Source organism: Coenobita brevimanus, chromosome 63 (genome assembly GCF_032717465.1).
Source record: "Coenobita brevimanus isolate Jiangsu-jjx chromosome 63, ASM3271746v2, whole genome shotgun sequence".
Taxonomy (NCBI): domain Eukaryota; kingdom Metazoa; phylum Arthropoda; class Malacostraca; order Decapoda; family Coenobitidae; genus Coenobita; species Coenobita brevimanus.
This window is the reverse complement of record NC_137016.1, coordinates 352,501-373,550: the sequence shown is the minus strand read 5'-3', so window position 1 is coordinate 373,550 and position 21,050 is coordinate 352,501. Positions and strand designations below refer to the sequence as shown.

The following is a 21,050-nucleotide window of genomic DNA, read 5'->3' as shown; positions in this document are numbered from 1 at the left end:
ACGCATACCTGGACTCTGGCTCCTGGGGTGAGGCCGCTGAATTCCCGCCACGTCCCTTCAGATCCGCCAGCGACAATAACATCCCTCGTTACTGCCTGTCAAAATACCACGCTTACTACCTCACTTTAAACCTCACTTACATCCTTCTTACTTCATTTACAAGCTTCTTACCTCATTTACAAGCTTCTTACCTCATTTACAAGCTTCTTACCTCATTTACAAGCTTCTTACCTCATTTACAAGCTACTTACCTCATTTACAAGCTTCTTAACTCCTTTACAACCTCACTTACCACCTCGTAATATTAAAACTTAGTGGGCAGAGCAACACAGATTTAAATTCTTTGACTGTCACTAACGGGAAGCTTGAGATGATTAGATTTACTTTCTCTGCATCAAACACTGGCACTGCAGAGGCTCCTACATGTGGTGGCACTGGGTAGGGCAGGTGCAGCATCTACCCGGGAGCCAAACCTTTCTTTTTTTAACGCAAGAAAGAAGGAACCAAAGGCCAGGAGCCCCCCAACTTGTTCCCTCCAAGAATAAAAAAAATAAGAACAGAGAGCCAAATTCAATATCCGTTCATTTAGAGATGCCTGGGTACACTGCGTTTGAAAGGCTGGAGATCATAGGCAATAGGGAATACAATCAGAGGGAGACAGTTCCAGAGTTGACCTGTTGTATTCATGAAGGACTGGTGAGGCTAAACCATAACGGGGCGCCGGATCCCTACGCGGTGTATGTACTGTATCACACCTGTAGGAGGGCCCCACAGATGCAGTTACTTGCTTGTGGTTGACGGGTCTGCTCGGTCAGAATAACAGCAACAACAGCAACGTCTTATAACAGAGTGTAGCGGGGAAAAGGGAAACCAGGCACGTTCTGTCTTCAAATGCTTCCGAATCGATTTTACATACTCGTGATCCGCCTCCTCCCTCACCGTCTCACCTCGCTGTAGTTCCTTCACCTTAACTTGGCTGAATTTTTCGTCCTTTTGCAGCCTCTTGCCCAGTGTTCAGAGACAGAATAACCCACTGCCACTGCCCTGCATCTTTCCATAGCACTTCTTCGTGACTAGCACCCTATTTTAGTGTCTCTCAGAATAACGGCTCTGCATCCTTTTCACGGCACTTCTTCGTGACTAGCACCCTATTTTAGTGTCTCAGAATAACCCACTACTACGGCTCTGCATCCTTTTCATGGCACTTCTTCGTGACTAGCACCCTATTTTAGTGTCTCCCAGAATAACCCACTACTACGGCTCTGCATCCTTTCCATGGCACTTCTTCGTGACTAGCACCATATTTTAGTGTCTCTCGTTACATCTCAGCGTCAGAATAACCCACTGCTACGGCTCTGCATCCCTTCCATAGCACTTCCTCGTGACTAGCACCATATTTTAGTGCCTATTTCTCAGTGTCCAGAGGCAGAAGAACCCACTACTACGGCTCTGCATCCTTTCCACGGCACTTCTTCGTGACTAGCACCATATTTTAGTGCCTATTTCTCAGTGTTCGGAGGCAGAAGAACCCACTACTACGGCTCTGCATCCTTTCCACGGCACTTCTTCGTGACTAGCACCATATTTTAGTGTTTATTCGTTCCATCTCGGCAATCAAGTTGGAGTGATCCCAGTTTGAAGAGAGGGAGGGGAAGGCCAAGGATGAGATGGAGGGATGGAGTGGAGAGGTATATGAGAGAGGGGGTGTGTGAACTGGGAGCAGGGCGGTGAAATGGCGGGGGACAGGGCGACGTGGAGGCGATTTGTTTGTGGCCACCCTGTATAAGGGATTAAGGCGTCTGGCAATAGATAGATAGATAGACTATATTTACTCTATCCTGTCCTAACATTGTCCTCTCTCCATCTTGAGTGCTGAGATGAAACACTAGACTGACACCAGGATAGGATGCTAGTCACGAAGAAGTGCTATGGGAAGGATGCAGAGCCGTAGTATCGTCTTTTTCAGCCAATGAGCTACTTGAGAAGGGACGAAAATCTAGGCCAAGTTAAGGTGAAAGGAGTAGAGTGACCTGAGGGTAGTTGTATGCCAGTCACGAAGAAGTGCTATGGGAAGGATGCAGAGCCGTAGGATCGTCTTTTTCAGCCAATGAGCAACGTGAGATGGGACGAAAATCTGGACCAAGTTAAGGTGAAAGGAGTAGAGTGAACTGAGGGTAGTTGTATGCCAGTCACGAAGAAGTGCTATGGGAAGGATGCAGAGCCGTAGTATCGTCTTTTTCAGCCAATGAGCTACGGGAGATGGGACGGAAATCTGGACCAACTTAAGGTGAAAGGCGTATAGCGACAGAGTATAATTGTGCCTACTCACCTGATCACTTTTCGTGGAGTAGAGTGTGTAGTGGAGTATGAAGCCTGTGGAGGGGCGCGGAGGAGACCAGGTGACCAGCAGGGTAGAAAGACCCGTCACCACCGCACGTACCCCTTCTGGCGGGCCGGGCACTGAAGAGAAAGAATACCAACAGTGAGTGAAGAGAGACTGACTAGGAGAGTGTGGGTGAGGTGGAGGGGAAAGAAGGACAGGGAGACCAAGGATGTGAATGTTTGAATAAATTGTTGAAAATATAGTTGAAAATAAATCGTTAAAAATAAATCGTTAAGAATAAATTGTTATGAATAAATCGTTAAAAATAAATCGTTAAAAATAAATCGTTAAAAATAAATCGTTAAAAATAAATCGTTAAAAATAAATCGTTAAGAATAAATCGTTAAAAATAAATCGTTAAGAATAAATTGTTAAAGATAAATCGTTAAAAAACAAATTCGTAAAAATAAATTGTTAAGAAATAAGTTGTTTAAAATAAATTGTTAAGAATAAATCGCTAAAGATAAATTGTTACGACGCCTCACCATCCTCCTGAGTGACGCAGAAGACGGGGACGCTGGGTGTGCTGCGGCCGGCGTCGTTGAAGGCCGTGACGGTGACGCTGACGTTGGTGGAGGGCGGCAGGGCGTCCGTGTTCTTCTCCAGGTTCGTTGTGTTCACCTGCCTGGCCCCACCTGGTGAACAAGATGAGAGAACAAAATAGAACACAAAACATACACGAAATAGAACACAAAATAGAACACTAAATAGAACACAAAATAGAACACTAAATAGAACACAAAATAGAACACTAAATAGAACACTAAATAGAACACTAAATAGAACACAAAATAGAACACTAAACAGAACAAATAATAGAACACTAAATAGAACACTAAATAGAACACAAATTAGAACACTAAATAGAACACAAAATAGAACACTAAATAGAACATTAAATAGAACACTAAACATACACGAAATAGAACACAAAATAGAACACTAAATAGAACACAAAACACTAAATAGAACACTACATAGAACACAATATATATAGAATACTAAATAGAACACAAAGATTGGTAGATAGACAGATAGACAGATAGATAGATAGATAGAGAGAGAGAGAGAGAGAGAGAGAGAGACAGACAGACAGACACCCAGTACACCCTCTCTCACCCTGGCCAAGGTGGTGGGCGTGTGACGTGGGGGTGACGGTGACGGTATAGCCAGACACGGGGGAGTGGGCGGGACAGGTGACGGGCGGGGTAGACCAGGTGACGCGCAGACCCCCCCGCCCCGCCCCCCGGCACGTCACACCTGCAGGCGGACACGACGGAGCTGCGGGATGTGGAGTACGAGAGTGAGGTATTGGAACACAGAAGACAGTGAGGTGTAATCAGCAAAATAAATCACTTAGGTAAAGGTGCTAGGGGGTTTTCTGAATTATCGGGAATACGACTCTAGTGCCCACCGTCATAGCTGGTGGAGTCGACGATCCGGGGCGACGATAAAGGCCCCGGCCCCGCCCTGGTGAACGCCCTGACAGCCACTTCATACAGAGTGGCTGGGGTTAAATCTCTCACCTCGTACTGCTCCACGCCGCTGGGTTCTGTGGGGTAGATTGGGGTTGCCTGGGGTAGATTGGAGTAGGTAGTATTGTAGAACTACTGTATTACTATCCCCACTACGACTACTATGATAAGTGGTTGTCTATCTATCTATATACCTAGGCTGCTTCCCCCAAGAAAGGGAGGTAGCCGAGACAGGACGACACACTCCCAGTTTACTCATCCACACACACATTCATTCACATCTTAGCCCCAAAGGGGAGAAGGGCCAGATCCTCACCGCACCACACCGCACGAGGGTCAACGGCGCAGTGCAGTCAGTGACATCAGCAAGGCCCGACAACAGAGCTGGTTTACCCCTGCCACATCATAATAGACCCATCCCCTTACCCGCACCTGACCTGACTAGCTGATCAGACCAAATGCGGGAAAATATCCCTTCAGGGCTGAGTCATCATTTATCCATTCACAATTTCTCTTCAATATTCCTGTCATGCACAGCCACTCTTCCTTGCTCAACAGACATCCTTCTAGCACATAACGCTCTCTTCACACTGTCCATCCATCCTATTCGTGGTCTTCCTCTCAGCCTTACACCTCTCACACCAGACCTAGTTATCTTTTTAACCAATCACTCACCATCCATTCTCTCCATATGCCCAAACCATCGCAACACCCTCTGCTCAACTCTACCAGCCATCTCCCGAACAACTCCAGTTCTCCTTCGCACTTCATCACTTCTCACCCAAACCATACGCCTCACTCCACACACACACACACACACACACACACACACACACACACACACATTAGTGGTTGTAGTCTTGAAAAAAAAACTGTGAATGACAAATATGTACAATCACCGCCCTCTACTTTGTACAGTTTGTCCGTTTTCTATACCACAGTAACGGCGTGAGGTGAAACTATTATATATGACGGTATAGGGGGAGCGTTTTATTGTATCTGAGGGTGTGTGTGTGACGGACCTGTGACGGGCCTGGTGATGTAGGTGACGTGCCCCTGGAGGTTCTGGCGTCTCACTGCGATGGTGTAGCCCCGCAGGTCACCATGGGTCAGGAGCGGGTCCGGGGCGGTCCAGGTCACCAAGAGGGAGTAGGACCCCCCCGCCGTCACACGCACGTCACGGGGCGCTCCTGAGGGTGCTACGACAGGTGACGTAATTAGCTGAGGCAGAAGGTAAATCCGTATCGTATAGAAAGATTTATAGCACACACAGTAGGATTTATAGCACATACAGTAGGATTTATAGCACATAGAAGGATTTATAGCACATACAGTAGGATTTATAGCACATACAGTAGGATTTATAGCACATACAGTAGGATTTATAGCACACAGAAGGATTTATAGCACATACAGTAGGATTTATAGCACATAGAAGGATTTATAGCACATAGAAGGATTTATAGCACATACAGTAGGATTTATAGCACATACAGAAGGATTTATAGCACATACAGTAGGATTTATACCACATAGAAGGATTTATAGCACAGAGACTAGGATTTATAGCACACTGAAGGATTCCCTACATCCTCTGCACTACAAAATAATCACAAGAAAAGGCACGATAATACACACAAGGCAAAGAACATCAAAATCCACACCTACCTTCCTCGCTGGTGGTGAAGGTGTGTGTGGGGGAGGGCTGTGAGGTGCCGAGGTCATTCTGGGTCATTAACCTGAGCGTGTAGGTGCGGTGCGGGGTCAAGCCTGTTAGCACGTGCGAGGTTGCCCACTGCCCCACACTCACATTACGACCGTGGCTGGCCCATGACTCCTTCGCCGCTACACCACGCGAAGGGGAAGGCCAGAGAGGGTTAATTGAGGTTAGGTGTAAGGCGAGATTAGGTTGGGTTAGGCTACGTTAGGTTAGATTAGGTTAGGTTAGGTTAGGTCAAGCAGAGAGAGAGAGAGAGAGAGAGAATGTATAAAAATGATTGACAGCATGGTGAAGATGGAATATGTAAGTGGAGAGAGAGAGAGAGAGAGAGAGAGAGAGAGACTATCATCTGAGTTGAAGGGGGTTAGGGATTTTGGCCAGGTAAGAATAAACACAGTATAGCCTATGCCCATCTTGGTGACGTAGGCTTCTTAACACCTCTTAGTTAGCGAATCATTTTATATTTAGTCAGAGGTGTAGAGGAAAAGTCAGAGGTGTAAAGGAGAAGTCAGGTGTAGAAGAGAAGTCAGAGGTGTAGAAGAGAAGTCAGAGGTGTAGAAGAGAAGTCAGAGGTAGAAGAGAAGTCAGAGGTAGAAGAGAAGTCAGGTGTATAAGAGAAGTCAGGTGTAGAAGAGAGAGGTATAGAGGAGAAGTCAGAGGTGTAGAGGAGAAGTCAGGTGTATTTATCCACTTCCTTCTCCCACACCCACGCCCACACCAGCCGCCTGAGCCATCCCCGCAGCACAAAGGATCCTGCACCTGAGTCTAGCTGTTAACCTGTACTATTTACCTTAATATCGCTTCACCGAACGATAAATAGCGAGACAGTGAGCGATAATTTTGGAACTAGTGTTATCTTTGGTACCTACTTTTTCAGAATATTGTGTAAGAGTTTCATTAGTCTTCGGCCAAAGCGGAGAGAGATACCTGGCCTCACCTGTACTCACCTTTGTACTGAATGGTGACGGCGGCGGGCTGGGGAAGCGACCACGACACGACCGCTGACCTGCTGGTGACCTCGCTGACCTCCACACCTGTCGGGGCGGTGGGTGGCTCTGGCGGCGGTGACGCGAGAGAGAGAGAGGCATTAAACACACACACACACACACACACACACACACACACACACACACACATAGTTACTCTTTTCACTCTAACTTGGCCTAAAATTGCCATCTACCCATCAAGAATGTTGAGTTGTAACAATAGAATAGCACTAGAAGATGATGCTAGTCACGAAGAAGTGCAATGCAAATGATATAAAGCCTCAGTACTGTCCTGCCCTGCCACTGAGCTACGTGAAATTAGCTGCAAAAAGGACGAAAATCTGGGCCAAGTTGAGGTAAAAGAACTATAGGCCCCCGAGCGAATAGGCAAGATCTATCTCTCTATCTATTACCAGACGCCTTAATCCCGTAAGGGGTGCCCACAAACAAATCGCCTCCATGTTGCCCTGTCCCTCGCCATTTCATTGCCCTGCCCCCAGCCTACATCCCGCTCCCTCATATACCTCTCCACTCCACCCCTCCATCTCATCCTTGGCCTACCCCTCCCTCTTCCCCCCCTCCACGTCACTCACATACACTCTCCTCGTCAGTCTTTCATTCTCCATCCTCTCCACATGGCCAAACCACCTTAATGTGTTTCTCCTAACGTTTCCTATCACATCCACATCCACACCACAACGCTCCTTCACTTCCTCATTTGTCAGTCTGTCTCTCCACGTAACTCCACATCCACATCCACACCACGACGCTCCTTCACTTCCTCATTTGTCAGTCTGTCTCTCCACGTAACTCCACATCCACATCCACACCACAACGCTCCTTCACTTCCTCATTTGTCAGTCTGTCTCTCCATGTAACTCCACATCCACATCCACACCACAACGCTCCTTCACTTCCTCATTTGTCAGTCTGTCTCTCCACGTAACTCCACATCCACATCCACACCACAACGCTCCTTCACTTCCTCATTTGTCAGTCTGTCTCTCCACGTAACTCCACATCCACATCCACACCACAACGCTCCTTCACTTCCTCATTTGTCAGTCTGTCTCTCCACATAACTCTACATCCACATCCACACCACAACGCTCCTTCACTTCCTCATTTGTCAGTCTGTCTCTCCACGTAACTCCACATCCACATCTACACCACAACGCTCCTTCACTTCCTCATTTGAAAAGTCTGTCTCTCCTCGTGACTCCGCTAATTAGATTCACCTGCCTACGTGCTCACCTATGACGGCCACGTGGAACACCTGCGCGTGGGTGCCGTGGGGGTTGTTGGCACGGCAGGTGTAGTGCCCGGCGTCTGCTGCCCTCACTGACACCATTTCCAACACTGCCCTCACCACCCCGCCCCCCTCACTCTCGCGAATCCTTACCCTGCGTGAGTGAGTGGGTGAGTGAGTGAGTGAGTGGGTGAGTGAGTGAGTGAGTGGGTGAGTGAGTGAGTGAGTGAGTGAGTTTAAATACAGTCTCACCTGTCGAAGTAGATGGGATCATTAAGACAGGTAATCTCTCTCTCTCTCCCCGGCTACAACTACTACGACTACTACTACTACTATTACTGCTACTACTACTACTACTACTACTTCTACTACTACTACTACTACTGCTACTACTACTATTACTACCTCTTCTACTACAACTACTACTACTGCTACAACTACTATTACTACTACTACAACTACTACCGTACTATTACTACTACTACTACTACTACTATTACTACTACTGCTGCTACTGCTACTACTACTACTACTACTACTACTGTATTACTGCCACTACTACTACTATACTACTACTACTACTACTATTACTACTACTACTATTACTACTACTGCTGCTACTACTATTACTACTACTACTACTACTACTGTATTACTGCTACTACTACTACTATACTACTACTACTGCTACTATTACTACTACATTTATTTATGCGAGGAAGAAGGAACCAAAGGCTGAGCCCGCATGAACGCTCCTTCCAAGAAAAAAACAAAAAGAAAAACAATACAAAGGAAAGCCAAATTCAAGATCAATTCACACGCTGCGTTTGAAAGACTGGAGAGTGGAGATCATAGGCAGTGGGAAATACAGACAGAGAGAGACTGCTACTACTGCTATTACTATTGTGGGTTTGATATCTAAGGAAGAAAGAATTGAAAGATCAGACAGTAAAGAGTAAAGAGTAAGAGTAAAGAGGAAAGACTAAGAGTATAGAGTAAAGAGTAACTCGGTAATCTTACGTGTGGCCAGGTGTGACGGGATCGTGGTGACGGAGCCAGGTGAGAGAGAGCGGGGCGTCACCAGTCGCCTCACACGTCACCGTCACCACCTGCCCTGCATGGCCCGTCACACGTGCCCCCTCCGTCACCACACGTGCAGGGGCTTGTGAAGGTTAGGTCAGATCACGGCAGGGCAGGGCAAGGCAGGGTAAGGCAGGGCAGGGCAGGGTTAAGTTAAATTAGGTTAGGTCAGATTAGGTCATCACACAGCTGTTCAATTAATCACCTTACCTCCTTTCTCACCTTTCCAATCTCATTCGCAAACTTTACTTTCAAATCTCCCGGCGAATTTTGAGCTACAAGGCACGGGAGAATATCGACACTGATCATTTTCATAATATTAGTACAAATCGCATTTAAAATAGATAAATATGGAAAATAGATAATAGATATATGGAAAATAGATAAATGTGCTTGCTGAACAATGCTATGCTTCCATTTTGGCGTAAATAAGGAAGGTACGAAATCGAAGACCGTCCATCTTTTCACAGCTCTCGAGAATTTGTTTATTATTTTCCTTAATTTACTGCTAATCGAAGTATAATATTATTCAGCAAGCACTTTATATAATGCTAAAGTTATTTTCACACAAAATTTATGTATTTTAAAAGCGACTGACGCTGATAATAGTAAAACTGTTAATGTCGATATTTTGAATTTCCTAAACTCAGAAGCGGTCAGTTTCGTTACTTAAAACAAATTGTCTCAATAATAATAATAATAATAATAATAATAATAATAATAATGATGATGATAATAATACTGTAACTAAAAGGCTAAATAAAGAGCTATCAGTCCACCCACCATGCACTGTTAGCTGGACCGTCTTGGAGATGGGTTTGCCGACGGAGTTTGCGGCGCGGCAGAGAAACCAGCCGGCATCGGACGCCCTGGCCTTCTGCAGGATGAGGGAGCCGTTGGGGGCCTGGGAAATCCTCACGCCGTCCACCACCAGGGGCTGGAAGTCTCTCGCAGCCTCGCCTACCACGGGAAAGATTGGCGAGTGATATTGCTTAGCGTCTTCAGGATAATAAGGCAGATTTTTCTTTTCGTGAGCCAGGTAGACGAAGCCGATGGTCATTATTTTGGTACGATGTGTATGTGTGTGTCTGTGTGTGTCGAATACTCAAATCTCTGAAAGTATTGATTGTAGACAGAAAAGTTACTAAGAAAAGTTGTTTAGAATCACAACCTGAATTCCCTTGTCACTCAACCAGCATTGGAAATCATTCAGGATGGATAAATAATAAAGTTTTCATTTAACAGTATTATTAGTCTACCTGGCGGAACATGACGGGTAGTTCTGTTTTCATTTCTTATTCTTGCCGCTGCCTACAGACGGTTTTATTGATTTGTGTTTTTTAATATTATTATTATTATTTAATTGGCTCTTCAGCACAGGAGACATTTTTCTAACTGGGAGTGTTACAGTTGTCGTTAACCCCCCGCCACTCGAAATCTCCCCTTAATAATAATAATAATAATAATAGGGGGCGCTCACCATCCACTCACCCGATGTAGTGCTGCTCTCGGGTGTCTGCCCTTTCCTCTCCATCCTTCTTTCCTTCCATTCTCTTCTGTCTTTCTTTCCTTCATTCTTTCCTTGTCCTTCTGCCTACAGGTGACTTTACACTCCCTCTTCTGTCTTTCTTTCCTTCATTCTTTCCTCTTCCTTCAGCCTGTGGGTGACTCTACACTGAGTGACAAGCCAAATGGTTTCCTGTACACCAGGAAACCATTTACTACGCTGGGTGGTAACCGTATAACCAAATTTTGGCACCTGGTGGTTTAGTGGGTAATTATTGCGCTCCAATCGGATTAAGCCGGTGAAGGTTTATATCCAAGGGGTGATTGGGGTTGATTGCTCACGTAATGCCACTCAGGGATGAGTAAGGCTGGTCACTCTCATCTTAAATGTCGGGACCAACTGCCTGGCCCCGGGATCCTACGCTCCTCATGGGGCAATGTAGGATTGGATGATGATGATGATGATGATGATGATGATGATGATGATGATGATAATAATAATAATAATAATAATAATAATAATAGTGTCTGTAGGTAGGAAAAATAAGCTGGAAATAAGTCACGGGTCTAAAAGAGCCAAATTTGCCAGACAGTGAACTGACGAGAGCTTGTAATTTAAATATACAACAAGAAGCGGTGCCAAGGCACAGCAAACCCGTCCCCGGCAGTCATTTTAGTGCTGACGTATAAACACAACAGGATATCTAGTCAGAGATGTCACATATCGAATTTGGAGTAAATCGGGTGAAAATTGACGATTTTATGCCCATCAGAAATTTTAGGCCCGACTGACCCCCCTACAACTAACTGGGGAGTGACCCCCCTGATATAATGAGGCATATTATAGGATGCAGATTTGAAAGATGCACCTTTAGGTTTTGGTTTCACGTCGATACCGGTTTATTTCTGATTCTGCTCCGTTGCTATATTCTTGACGGTTAGGACGCTTACTAACACCTCCTCCTTACCGATTTATTTCTGACAGCTCTCGTTACTATCGTCTTGTGTCGACTGCATGCGTGTAAACTTGTGTTAGGGTGGGTGTGCTGGAAAGAGAGCAGCAAAGAAGACAGGATTTCTGATGTCGACTGTACACGTGTTAATTTGTGTTGGGGTGTTGTGTTGTGTAAATCTGTGTTGGGGTGTCGTGTAAATCAGTGTTGGGGTGTTGTGTTGTGTTGGGGTGTTGTGTTGTGTTGGGGTGTTGTGTTGTGTTGGGGTGTTGTGTTGTGTTGGGGTGTTGTGTTGTGTTGGGGTGTTGTGTTGTGTTGTGTTGGGGTGCTGTGTTGCGTTGGTGTGTTGTGCAAATCTGTGTTGCGTTGTGTTACCTGTCGCCTTCATCCAGGTGACTTCCGGCATAGGGTACCCACGGGCACTGCAATCCATCACTACCGTAGACCCCAGCAGCGCCGTGTCACCTGAGGGCGCCACCACCCACCTAGGAGCCACCTGTAATGATGAACACTATTGAACACTGTATTGAACACTATATTGAACGCTGTTGAACACTATATTGAACACTTTATTGAACATTATTTATTGAACACCATAATGAACACTATATTGAACACTATTGAACACCATAATGAACGCTATATTGAACACCATATTCAACATTATAATGAACACTATATTGAACACTATAATGAACACTGTATTGAACACTGATGGACACTATTAAACACTATATTGAACACTGTAATGAACACTTAAACACTACTGTATAATGAACACTATATTGAACACAATAATGAACACTATTTTGAACACTATAATGAACCCTATATTGAACACTGTAATGAACACTATTGAACACTATATTAAACACTATAATGAACACTATATTGAACACTATATTGAACACTGTGTTGAACAATATATTGAACACTGTGTTGAACACTATATTGAACATTGTACTGAACACTATATTGAACATTGTACTGAACACTACAATGAACACTATAATGAACACTATATTAAACACTATAATGAACACTATAAAGAACACTATATTGAACACTGTTGAACACTATATTGAACACTATTAAGAACACCATTATGAACACTATAATGAACATTATATTGAACACTGTAATGAAAACTATATTGAACACTGTATTGAGCACTTACTGAACACTATATTGAACATCATATTGAACACTGTAATGAAAACTATATTGAACACTGTATTGAGCACTTACTGAACACTATATTGAACATCATATTGAACACTATATTGAACACTTATGAACACTATATTGAACACTATATTGAACACTATATATTTTTTTTCTGATGGTTGTGAATGAAGTTTCCTGTGTGTGTGTGTGTGTGTGTGTGTACCTTGACCCTGATGGTGGCTGTCTTGTTCAGGGCAGCGGCAGCGTTGGCGGCCACACAGGTGTAGGCGCCTGAGTGGTGTTCCTGAAGCCTCTTGAACACCAGGATCTGACGGGAAAGAACAGGCAGGCTTCACACCACTTCATTCCGCTTCACTTTACTCCACTCCACTCCACTTTACTCCACTTCATTCCACTGTACTCCACTCCACTTTACTCCATTCCACTTTACTCCACTCCACTTTACTCCATTCCACTTTACTCCACTCCACTCCACTGCACTCCATTCCACTTCCTCTCCACCTACCTCATCCTCTCGCTCCATCTCTCTGCTGCAACTGTGTATATAGATTAGTTGCTTCTCTGTTATCTGATCTATGAAAATATCTATCTGTCTATCTATCTATCCATCTGACTATCTATCTATTCATCTATTTATCAGTCTTTCATTCTATCAATCCATCCATTCACCCATCCATCTATCTATCTATCTATCCATCTATATACTTATCTATCCACCTAACTGTCTCTCTGCAGCCAGGCTCTTTTATCCCTTAAGGGGTGGCCATAAACAATCGCCTCCATGTCGCCCTGTCTTCTGCCATTTGGTTGCCTTCCCTCCAGAGAGAGAGACAGACAGACAGAGACAGACAGAGACTCCTACCTTCGAGAACTCGCTGGTCTCTTTACTCTCTACGTGGGGGTCGTGCTGGAGGTGACGGCCATCCTTCAGCCAGTTAATGGTGATGGGCAGGTCCCCCCCCGTCACCGTACACGTCAGCACCGTCCTTCGTCCCTCCTCAAGACTACGGTGTCGCGGGAACGTGTCGTCGATTTCCGGGGGCCCTAGCGTCAATAATAATAATAATAATAATAATAATAATGATGATAATAATAATAATGGTAATAATAAGTAATAATAATAATAATAATAATAATAATGATAATAATAATAGTAACAGTAATAATAATAATAATAACAATAATAATAATGATAATAATAATAGCAATAATAATAATAATAATAATAATAATAATAATGATAATAATAATAGTAATAATAATAATAATAATAATAATAATAATAATGATAATAATAATAGTAATAATAATAATAATAATAATAATAATAATAATGATAATAATAATAGTAATAATAATAATAATAATAATAATAATAATAATGATAATAATAATAGTAATAATAATAATAATAATAATAATAATAATGATAAAATAAATGAGATAGGAAAAGAAGGTACCTGAGAAAGTATAAAAAAGTAAACAGAATATATGAGACTGACGAGGAGAGTGTATGTGAGTGAGGTGGAGAGGGGGAGAGGAAGGGGGAGGCCAAGGATGAGATGGAGGGATGGAGTGGAGAGGTATATGTGAGAGGGGGGTGTGCGCTGGGAGCAGGGCAGTGAAATGGCGGGGGACAGAGCGACATGGAGGCGATTTGTTTGTGGCCACCCCTTACGGGATTAAGGCTTCTGGCAATAGATAGATAGATAGAAAAGGGAGGTGCCTAGTTAATTCTCTTGTTATTATTATTATTATTATTATCATTATTATTATTATTATTATTATTATTATTATTACCGTCTACCACCACCACCACCATCACCATCATCATCGTCATCATCATCATCATTATCATCTTCATCATCATTCTCATCATCATCATCACCTTCATTATCATCACTATCATCATTATCATCACCATTATCATTATCAACGTCATCATCATCATCAATATCACATTTTCCTCTTCATTTAAGGATGGGGAGAAATAGAATCAAGAGAGAGAGAGAGAGAGAGCGCACGCAACTCACTCAAGACACGCAGGTAGGTGTGGGAGGCTGCGGTCCGCCCCTCACTTCCGGTCGCTGCGCAGGTATAGCGTCCGGTGTCTCCGTGGTCCGCGGTTCTCACTACCAGGGTCCCGTTGCGCAGTACTTCCTGCCTGAACACACACAAAAAAAGGTAATTACGCATCCTCTGTCTCCGCCTCAGGGACCTGGATCACTCTCAGAACTTCAATACCTCGTTGGGATGGCGGGAAATTTGAGAGTGATGAGGTAGGGTCGCGTCTCCTTGGTTACTATTCAAAGCTGTAGGTTAGGATTCTTTGTCAGGCGAGGTAAGATGGACTCTATACTCCTGTCACTTCAAATTGGCCTAAAATTAGCCTACGAGTATACATTGAATGCTGTGCTGTAATATTAGATTTCAATAGGATGCTAGTCACGAAGAAGTGCTGTGGAAAGGACTGCTAATCCCTCCCTTTTTGTCCTCATTTTCAGTCAACTCTCCCTTTATGTCAATCCCTCCCTTTCTGTCAGTCCCTCCCTATATGTCAATCCCTCCCTTCATGTCAGTCTCTCCCTTTCTGTCAATCCCTCCCTTTATCAATCCCTCCCTTTATGTAATCCCTCCCTTTATGTCAATCCCTCCCTTTATGTCAATCCCTCCCTTTCTGCCAATCCCTCCCTTTATATCAATCCCTCCCTTTATGTCAATCCCTCCCTTTATATCAATCCCTCCCTTTCTGTCAATCCCTCCCTTTATGTCAATCCCTCCCTTTACGTCAATCCCTCCCTTTATGTCAGTCCCTCCCTTATTGTCCTCCCTTTATGTCAGTCCCTCCCTTATTGTCCTCCCTTTATGTCAGTCCCTCCCTTATTGTCCTCCCTTTATGTCAGTCCCTCCCTTATTGTCTTCCCTTTATGTCAGTCCCTCCCTTATTGTCCTCTCTTTATGTCAGTCCCTCCCTTATTGTCTTCCTTTTATGTCAATCCCTCCCTTATTGTCCTCTCTTTATGTCAATCCCTCCCTTATTGTCTTCCCTTTATGTCAGTCCCTCCCTTATTGTCTTCCCTTTATGTCAGTCCCTCCCTTATTGTCCTCTCTTTATGTCAATCCCTCCCTTATTGTCCTCCCTTTATGTCAATCCCTCCCTTTCTGTCAGCTCTCCCTTTTGGTCAATCCCTCCCTTTATCAATCCCTCCCTTTGTCAATCCCTCCCTTTACCTGTTAATTAGCGTTACCTTGGTGAGGAAGGCAGTGCGTCGCCCCCCCTCCTCCAGGTGACGGTGGGGGCCGGGTACCCTCCTGCCGGGCACCACACGTACACGTCCTTGCCCGCCACGGACGTCATGTTGGCCATGGCACGTACGAAGGGCGGGCCTGAAGGGGGGGGGGGAAGGGGCGTGAGTTGTCTGGTGGCGAGATGGAGGGTAATACTGCGTGAAGTAGGTAGGTGAGATGAGTGAGCCATTAGCATTATCATCATCATCACCATTATTATCACCATCATCATCATCGCCACCACCACAACAACCGTCATCATTATCACCATCATCATCATCATCATCATCATCACCATTATTATCACCATCATCATCATCGCCACCAACACCACAACCACCATTATCACCACCATCATCATCATCCATTATCATCATCATCATCATTCATTATCATCATCATCACCACCACCACAACACCATCATCATCATCACCGCCACCACCACCACCACCACCACCACCACCATTATCGTCACCACCACCACCACCATCAACATTATCGCCACCACCACCACCATCACCACAACCACCATCATCATCATCATCATCATCATCATCATCATCATTGCCACCACCACCCATCTGAGGTGGAGAGGGTGGAGAATGAGAGACTGACTAGAAGAGTGTATGTGAGTGAGGTGGAGGGGGAGACCAAGGATGTGATGGAGTAGAGAGATATTTGAGAGACTGACTGGAAGAGTGTACAGTATGTGAGTGAGGTGGAGGGGGAAATGAGCAGAGGGAGACCAAGGATGAGATGGAGGGATGGAGTGAAGAGGAATATGAAGGAGGGGGGAGGGGGTGAGTTGGATAGACAAATGGCAGGGGACAGGGCGACGTGAAGGCGATTTGTTTGTGGCCACCCTTTACGGGATTGAGGCTCCTGGATAAAGATATACAGATAGATAGACAGACAGGTAGACAGACAGACAGCCAGATATACAGACAGACAGACAGACAGATAGATAGACAGACAGACAGATAGATAGCCACAACCCACCATACACGTTGAGGCGTGTGCTGTGGGCCCGGGAGCCGTGCGTGTTGTGTGCCGTGCAGGTGTACGTCCCTCCCTCACGTGCCGTCACTTGGCTGTGGTTGACGTGACTGACCACCTCCCCCAGCGCCGTGCCGAAGCTGCCTACACGTGTACTGGAGGGAGTGAACACGTGGAAGTAAACATAGGGAAGTGAACATAGGGAAGTGAACACAGGGAAGTGAACATAGGGAAGTGAACACAGGGAAGTGAACACAGGGAAGTGAACACAGGGAAGTGAACATAGGGAAGTGAACATAGGGAAGTGAACATAGGGAAGTGAACACAGGGAAGTGAACACAGGGAAGTGAACATAGGGAAGTGAACACAGGGAAGTGAACACAGGGAAGTGAACACAGGGAAATATGACAGGAAATTGTAACCACTCTCAAGCTCCCATAACTCATAAAAATACTACTGCCACTACTATTACTACTACTACTACTATTATTACTACTACTACTACTATTACTACTACTACTACTATTATTACTACTACTACTACCACTACTACTACTACTATTATTACTACTACTACTATTATTACTACTACTACTATTACTACTACTACTACTATTATTACTACTACTACTATTACTACTACTACTACTATTATTACTACTACTACTACTATTACTACTACTACTACTATTATTACTACTACTACTATTACTACTACTACTACTATTATTACTACTACTACTATTACTACTACTACTACTATTATTACTACTACTACTATTACTACTACTACTACTATTATTACTACTACTACTATTACTACTACTACTACTATTATTACTACTACTACTATTATTACTACTACTACTATTACTACTACTACTACTATTACTACTACTACTACTATTATTACTACTACTACTATTACTACTACTACTACTATTATTACTACTACTACTATTACTACTACTACTACTATTATTACTACTACTACTATTATTACTACTACTACTATTATTACTACTACTACTATTACTACTACTACTACTATTATTACTACTACTAATATTATTACTACTACTACTATTACTACTACTACTACTATTACTACTACTACTATTACTACTACTACTACTATTATTACTACTACTACTATTATTACTACTACTACTATTACTACTACTACTACTATTACTACTACTATTACTACTACTACTACTATTATTACTACTACTACCATTACTACTACTACTACTATTATTACTACTACTACTATTGCTACTACTACTACTATTACTACTACTACTACTATTACTACTACTACTACTATTACTACTACTACTACTATTACTACTACTACTACTATTACTACTACTACTATTATTACTACTACTACTATTACTACTACTACTACTATTACTACTACTACTACTATTACTACTACTACTACTATTACTACTACTACTACTATTATTACTACTACTACTATTACTACTACTACTACTATTACTACTACTACTACTATTACTACTACTACTACTATTACTACTACTACTACTATTATTACTACTACTACTACTACTACTACTACTATTATTACTACTACTACTACTACTATTACTACTACTACTACTATTATTACTACTACTACTATTACTACTACTACTACTATTACTACTACTACTACTATTATTACTACTACTACTATTATTACTACTACTACTATTACTACTACTACTACTATTATTACTACTACTACTATTACTACTACTACTACTATTATTACTACTACTACTATTACTACTACTACTACTATTATTACTACTACTACTATTACTACTACTACTATCATTATTACTACTACTACTATTACTACTACTACTACTATTATTACTACTACTACTATTACTACTACTACTACTATTATTACTACTACTACTATTACTACTACTACTACTATTATTACTACTACTACTATTACTACTACTACTACCATTATTACCACTACCACTATTACTACCACTACCACCACCACTACTCTACTACCAGTACCACTACCACCACCACTACTACTTCCACCACCACCACCACTACCACCACTACCATTACCACCACCACCACTACTATTACCACTACCACTACCACCACCACTACTACCATTACCACTACCACTACTATTATTACCACTACCACTACTATTACTACCACCAACTACCACCACCACTACCACCACTAATACCACTACTACCACTACTACCACCACCACCACTACCACTACTACTACTATTACTACTACTACCACCACTATTACTACCACTACCACCACCACCACTACCATTACCACTACCACCATTACCACTACCGGCACCACCACCACCACCACCACCACCACCACCACTACCACTACCACCACCACTACCACCAATACCACTACCACCACTACCACTACCACCATTACCACTACCACCACTATTACCACTACCACCACTGGTACCGGCACCACTACCGGCACTACCACTACCCCACCACCACCACCGGCACCACTACCACCGGCACCACTACCACCGGCACCACCAACTACCAATCCCACTACCACCACACTACCACCACTGGCACCACTACCACCACTGGCAACCACCACTGGTACCACTACCACCGGTACCACTACCACTGGTACCACCACCACCACCGGCACCACCACTGGTACCACTACCACCGGCACCACTACCACCGGTACCACCACTGGCACCACCACTGGCACCACCACCGGTACCACCACCACTGGTACCACCACTGGCACCACCACCGGCACCACCACCACTGGCACCACCACCACCGGCACCACTACCACTGGCACCACCACTGGCACCACCACCACCGGCACCACCACAAGTACCACCACCGGCACCACCACCACCGGCACCACCACCGGGCACCACCACCACCGGCACCACCACTGGCACCACCACCACCGGCACCACCACCGGCACCACCACCACCGGTACCACCACCACCCCACCACCACCGGCACCACCACCACCGGCACCACTGGCACCACCACCACCCCACCACCACCGGCACCACCACCGGCACCACCACCACTGGCACCACCACCACCGGCACCACCACCACCACCACCACCGGCACCACCACCACCGGCACCACCACCACCGGCACCACCACCGGCACCACCACCACCGGTACCACCACCCCCGGTACCACCACCACCGGCACCACCACCGGCACCACCACCGGCACCACCACCACCGGCACCACCACCGGCACCACTACCACTGGTTCTACCACCGGCACCACCACCACCGGCACCACCACCGGCACCACCACCACCGGCACCACTGGCACCACCACCACCGGCACCACCACCACTGGCACCACCACTGGTACCACCACCACCGGCACTACCACCACCGGTACCACCACTACCGGCACCACCACCGGCACCACTACCGGTACCACTACCACCGGTACCACTACTGGTACCACCACCATGAATTACCACCTACCGGCACCACCACCACCGGTACCAACTACGGCACCACCACTGCAGACTGCCACCGGCACCACTACCACCGGCACCACCACTGGCACCACCACGGTACCGGCACCACTAATCCTACCACCACCGGCACCACTACCACCTGGCAATTACCACTGGTACTACCACTGGTACCACTACTGGTGGCACTCAATACCGGCACCACCACCGGCGTACCACTACCACTGGTCTCACTACCACATCGGTACCACTACTACTGGTACCACTGGTACTACTACCACCGGCACTACTACTACTGGTACCACGCCACCCTGCGTACCACCGGCACCACCACTGGCACCCTACTCACTACCGGTACCACCACCACCGGGTACCGGCACCACCACCGCACTACCACCGGCACCACTACCACCGTTGGTCTCACCACTGGTACCAATAATACCGGCACCACCACCACCGGCACCACCACCACCGGCACCACCACCGGCACCACCACCACCGGCAATTACCACCGGCACCACCACCACCGGCACCACCGGTTCACTACCACCGGCTACCACTACCACCGGCAACCACCACCGGCACCACCACCGGTACCACCACCGGCACCACCACCGGCACCACCACCGGCACCACCACCGGTACCACCACCACCACCGGCACCACCATCACTGGCACCACCACCACCGGCACCTACTACCACCGGCA

The 21,050-nt window shown here is 45.1% G+C and overlaps 1 protein-coding gene across 1 annotated transcript in view; it reads right to left on the bottom strand.

Annotated features, from left to right (window-relative positions):
- LOC145404263 (cell adhesion molecule Dscam2-like) overlaps positions 1-21,050 on the bottom strand; it is a 77,836-nt gene that overhangs the window by 10,404 nt on the left and 46,382 nt on the right. The window contains exons 7-23 of the mRNA XM_080275785.1: positions 16,829-16,980; positions 15,789-15,927; positions 14,574-14,704; positions 13,403-13,584; positions 12,743-12,847; positions 11,728-11,848; positions 9,677-9,853; positions 8,834-8,975; positions 7,819-7,967; positions 6,526-6,633; positions 5,527-5,703; positions 4,881-5,057; positions 3,798-3,935; positions 3,503-3,664; positions 2,869-3,018; positions 2,330-2,460; positions 9-95 (exon numbers count right to left, since the gene is read on the bottom strand). Of these exons, the coding sequence (XP_080131911.1) occupies positions 9-95; positions 2,330-2,460; positions 2,869-3,018; positions 3,503-3,664; positions 3,798-3,935; positions 4,881-5,057; positions 5,527-5,703; positions 6,526-6,633; positions 7,819-7,967; positions 8,834-8,975; positions 9,677-9,853; positions 11,728-11,848; positions 12,743-12,847; positions 13,403-13,584; positions 14,574-14,704; positions 15,789-15,927; positions 16,829-16,980 (2,428 nt within the window). The remainder of the gene's footprint in view (positions 1-8; positions 96-2,329; positions 2,461-2,868; positions 3,019-3,502; positions 3,665-3,797; positions 3,936-4,880; positions 5,058-5,526; positions 5,704-6,525; positions 6,634-7,818; positions 7,968-8,833; positions 8,976-9,676; positions 9,854-11,727; positions 11,849-12,742; positions 12,848-13,402; positions 13,585-14,573; positions 14,705-15,788; positions 15,928-16,828; positions 16,981-21,050) is intronic.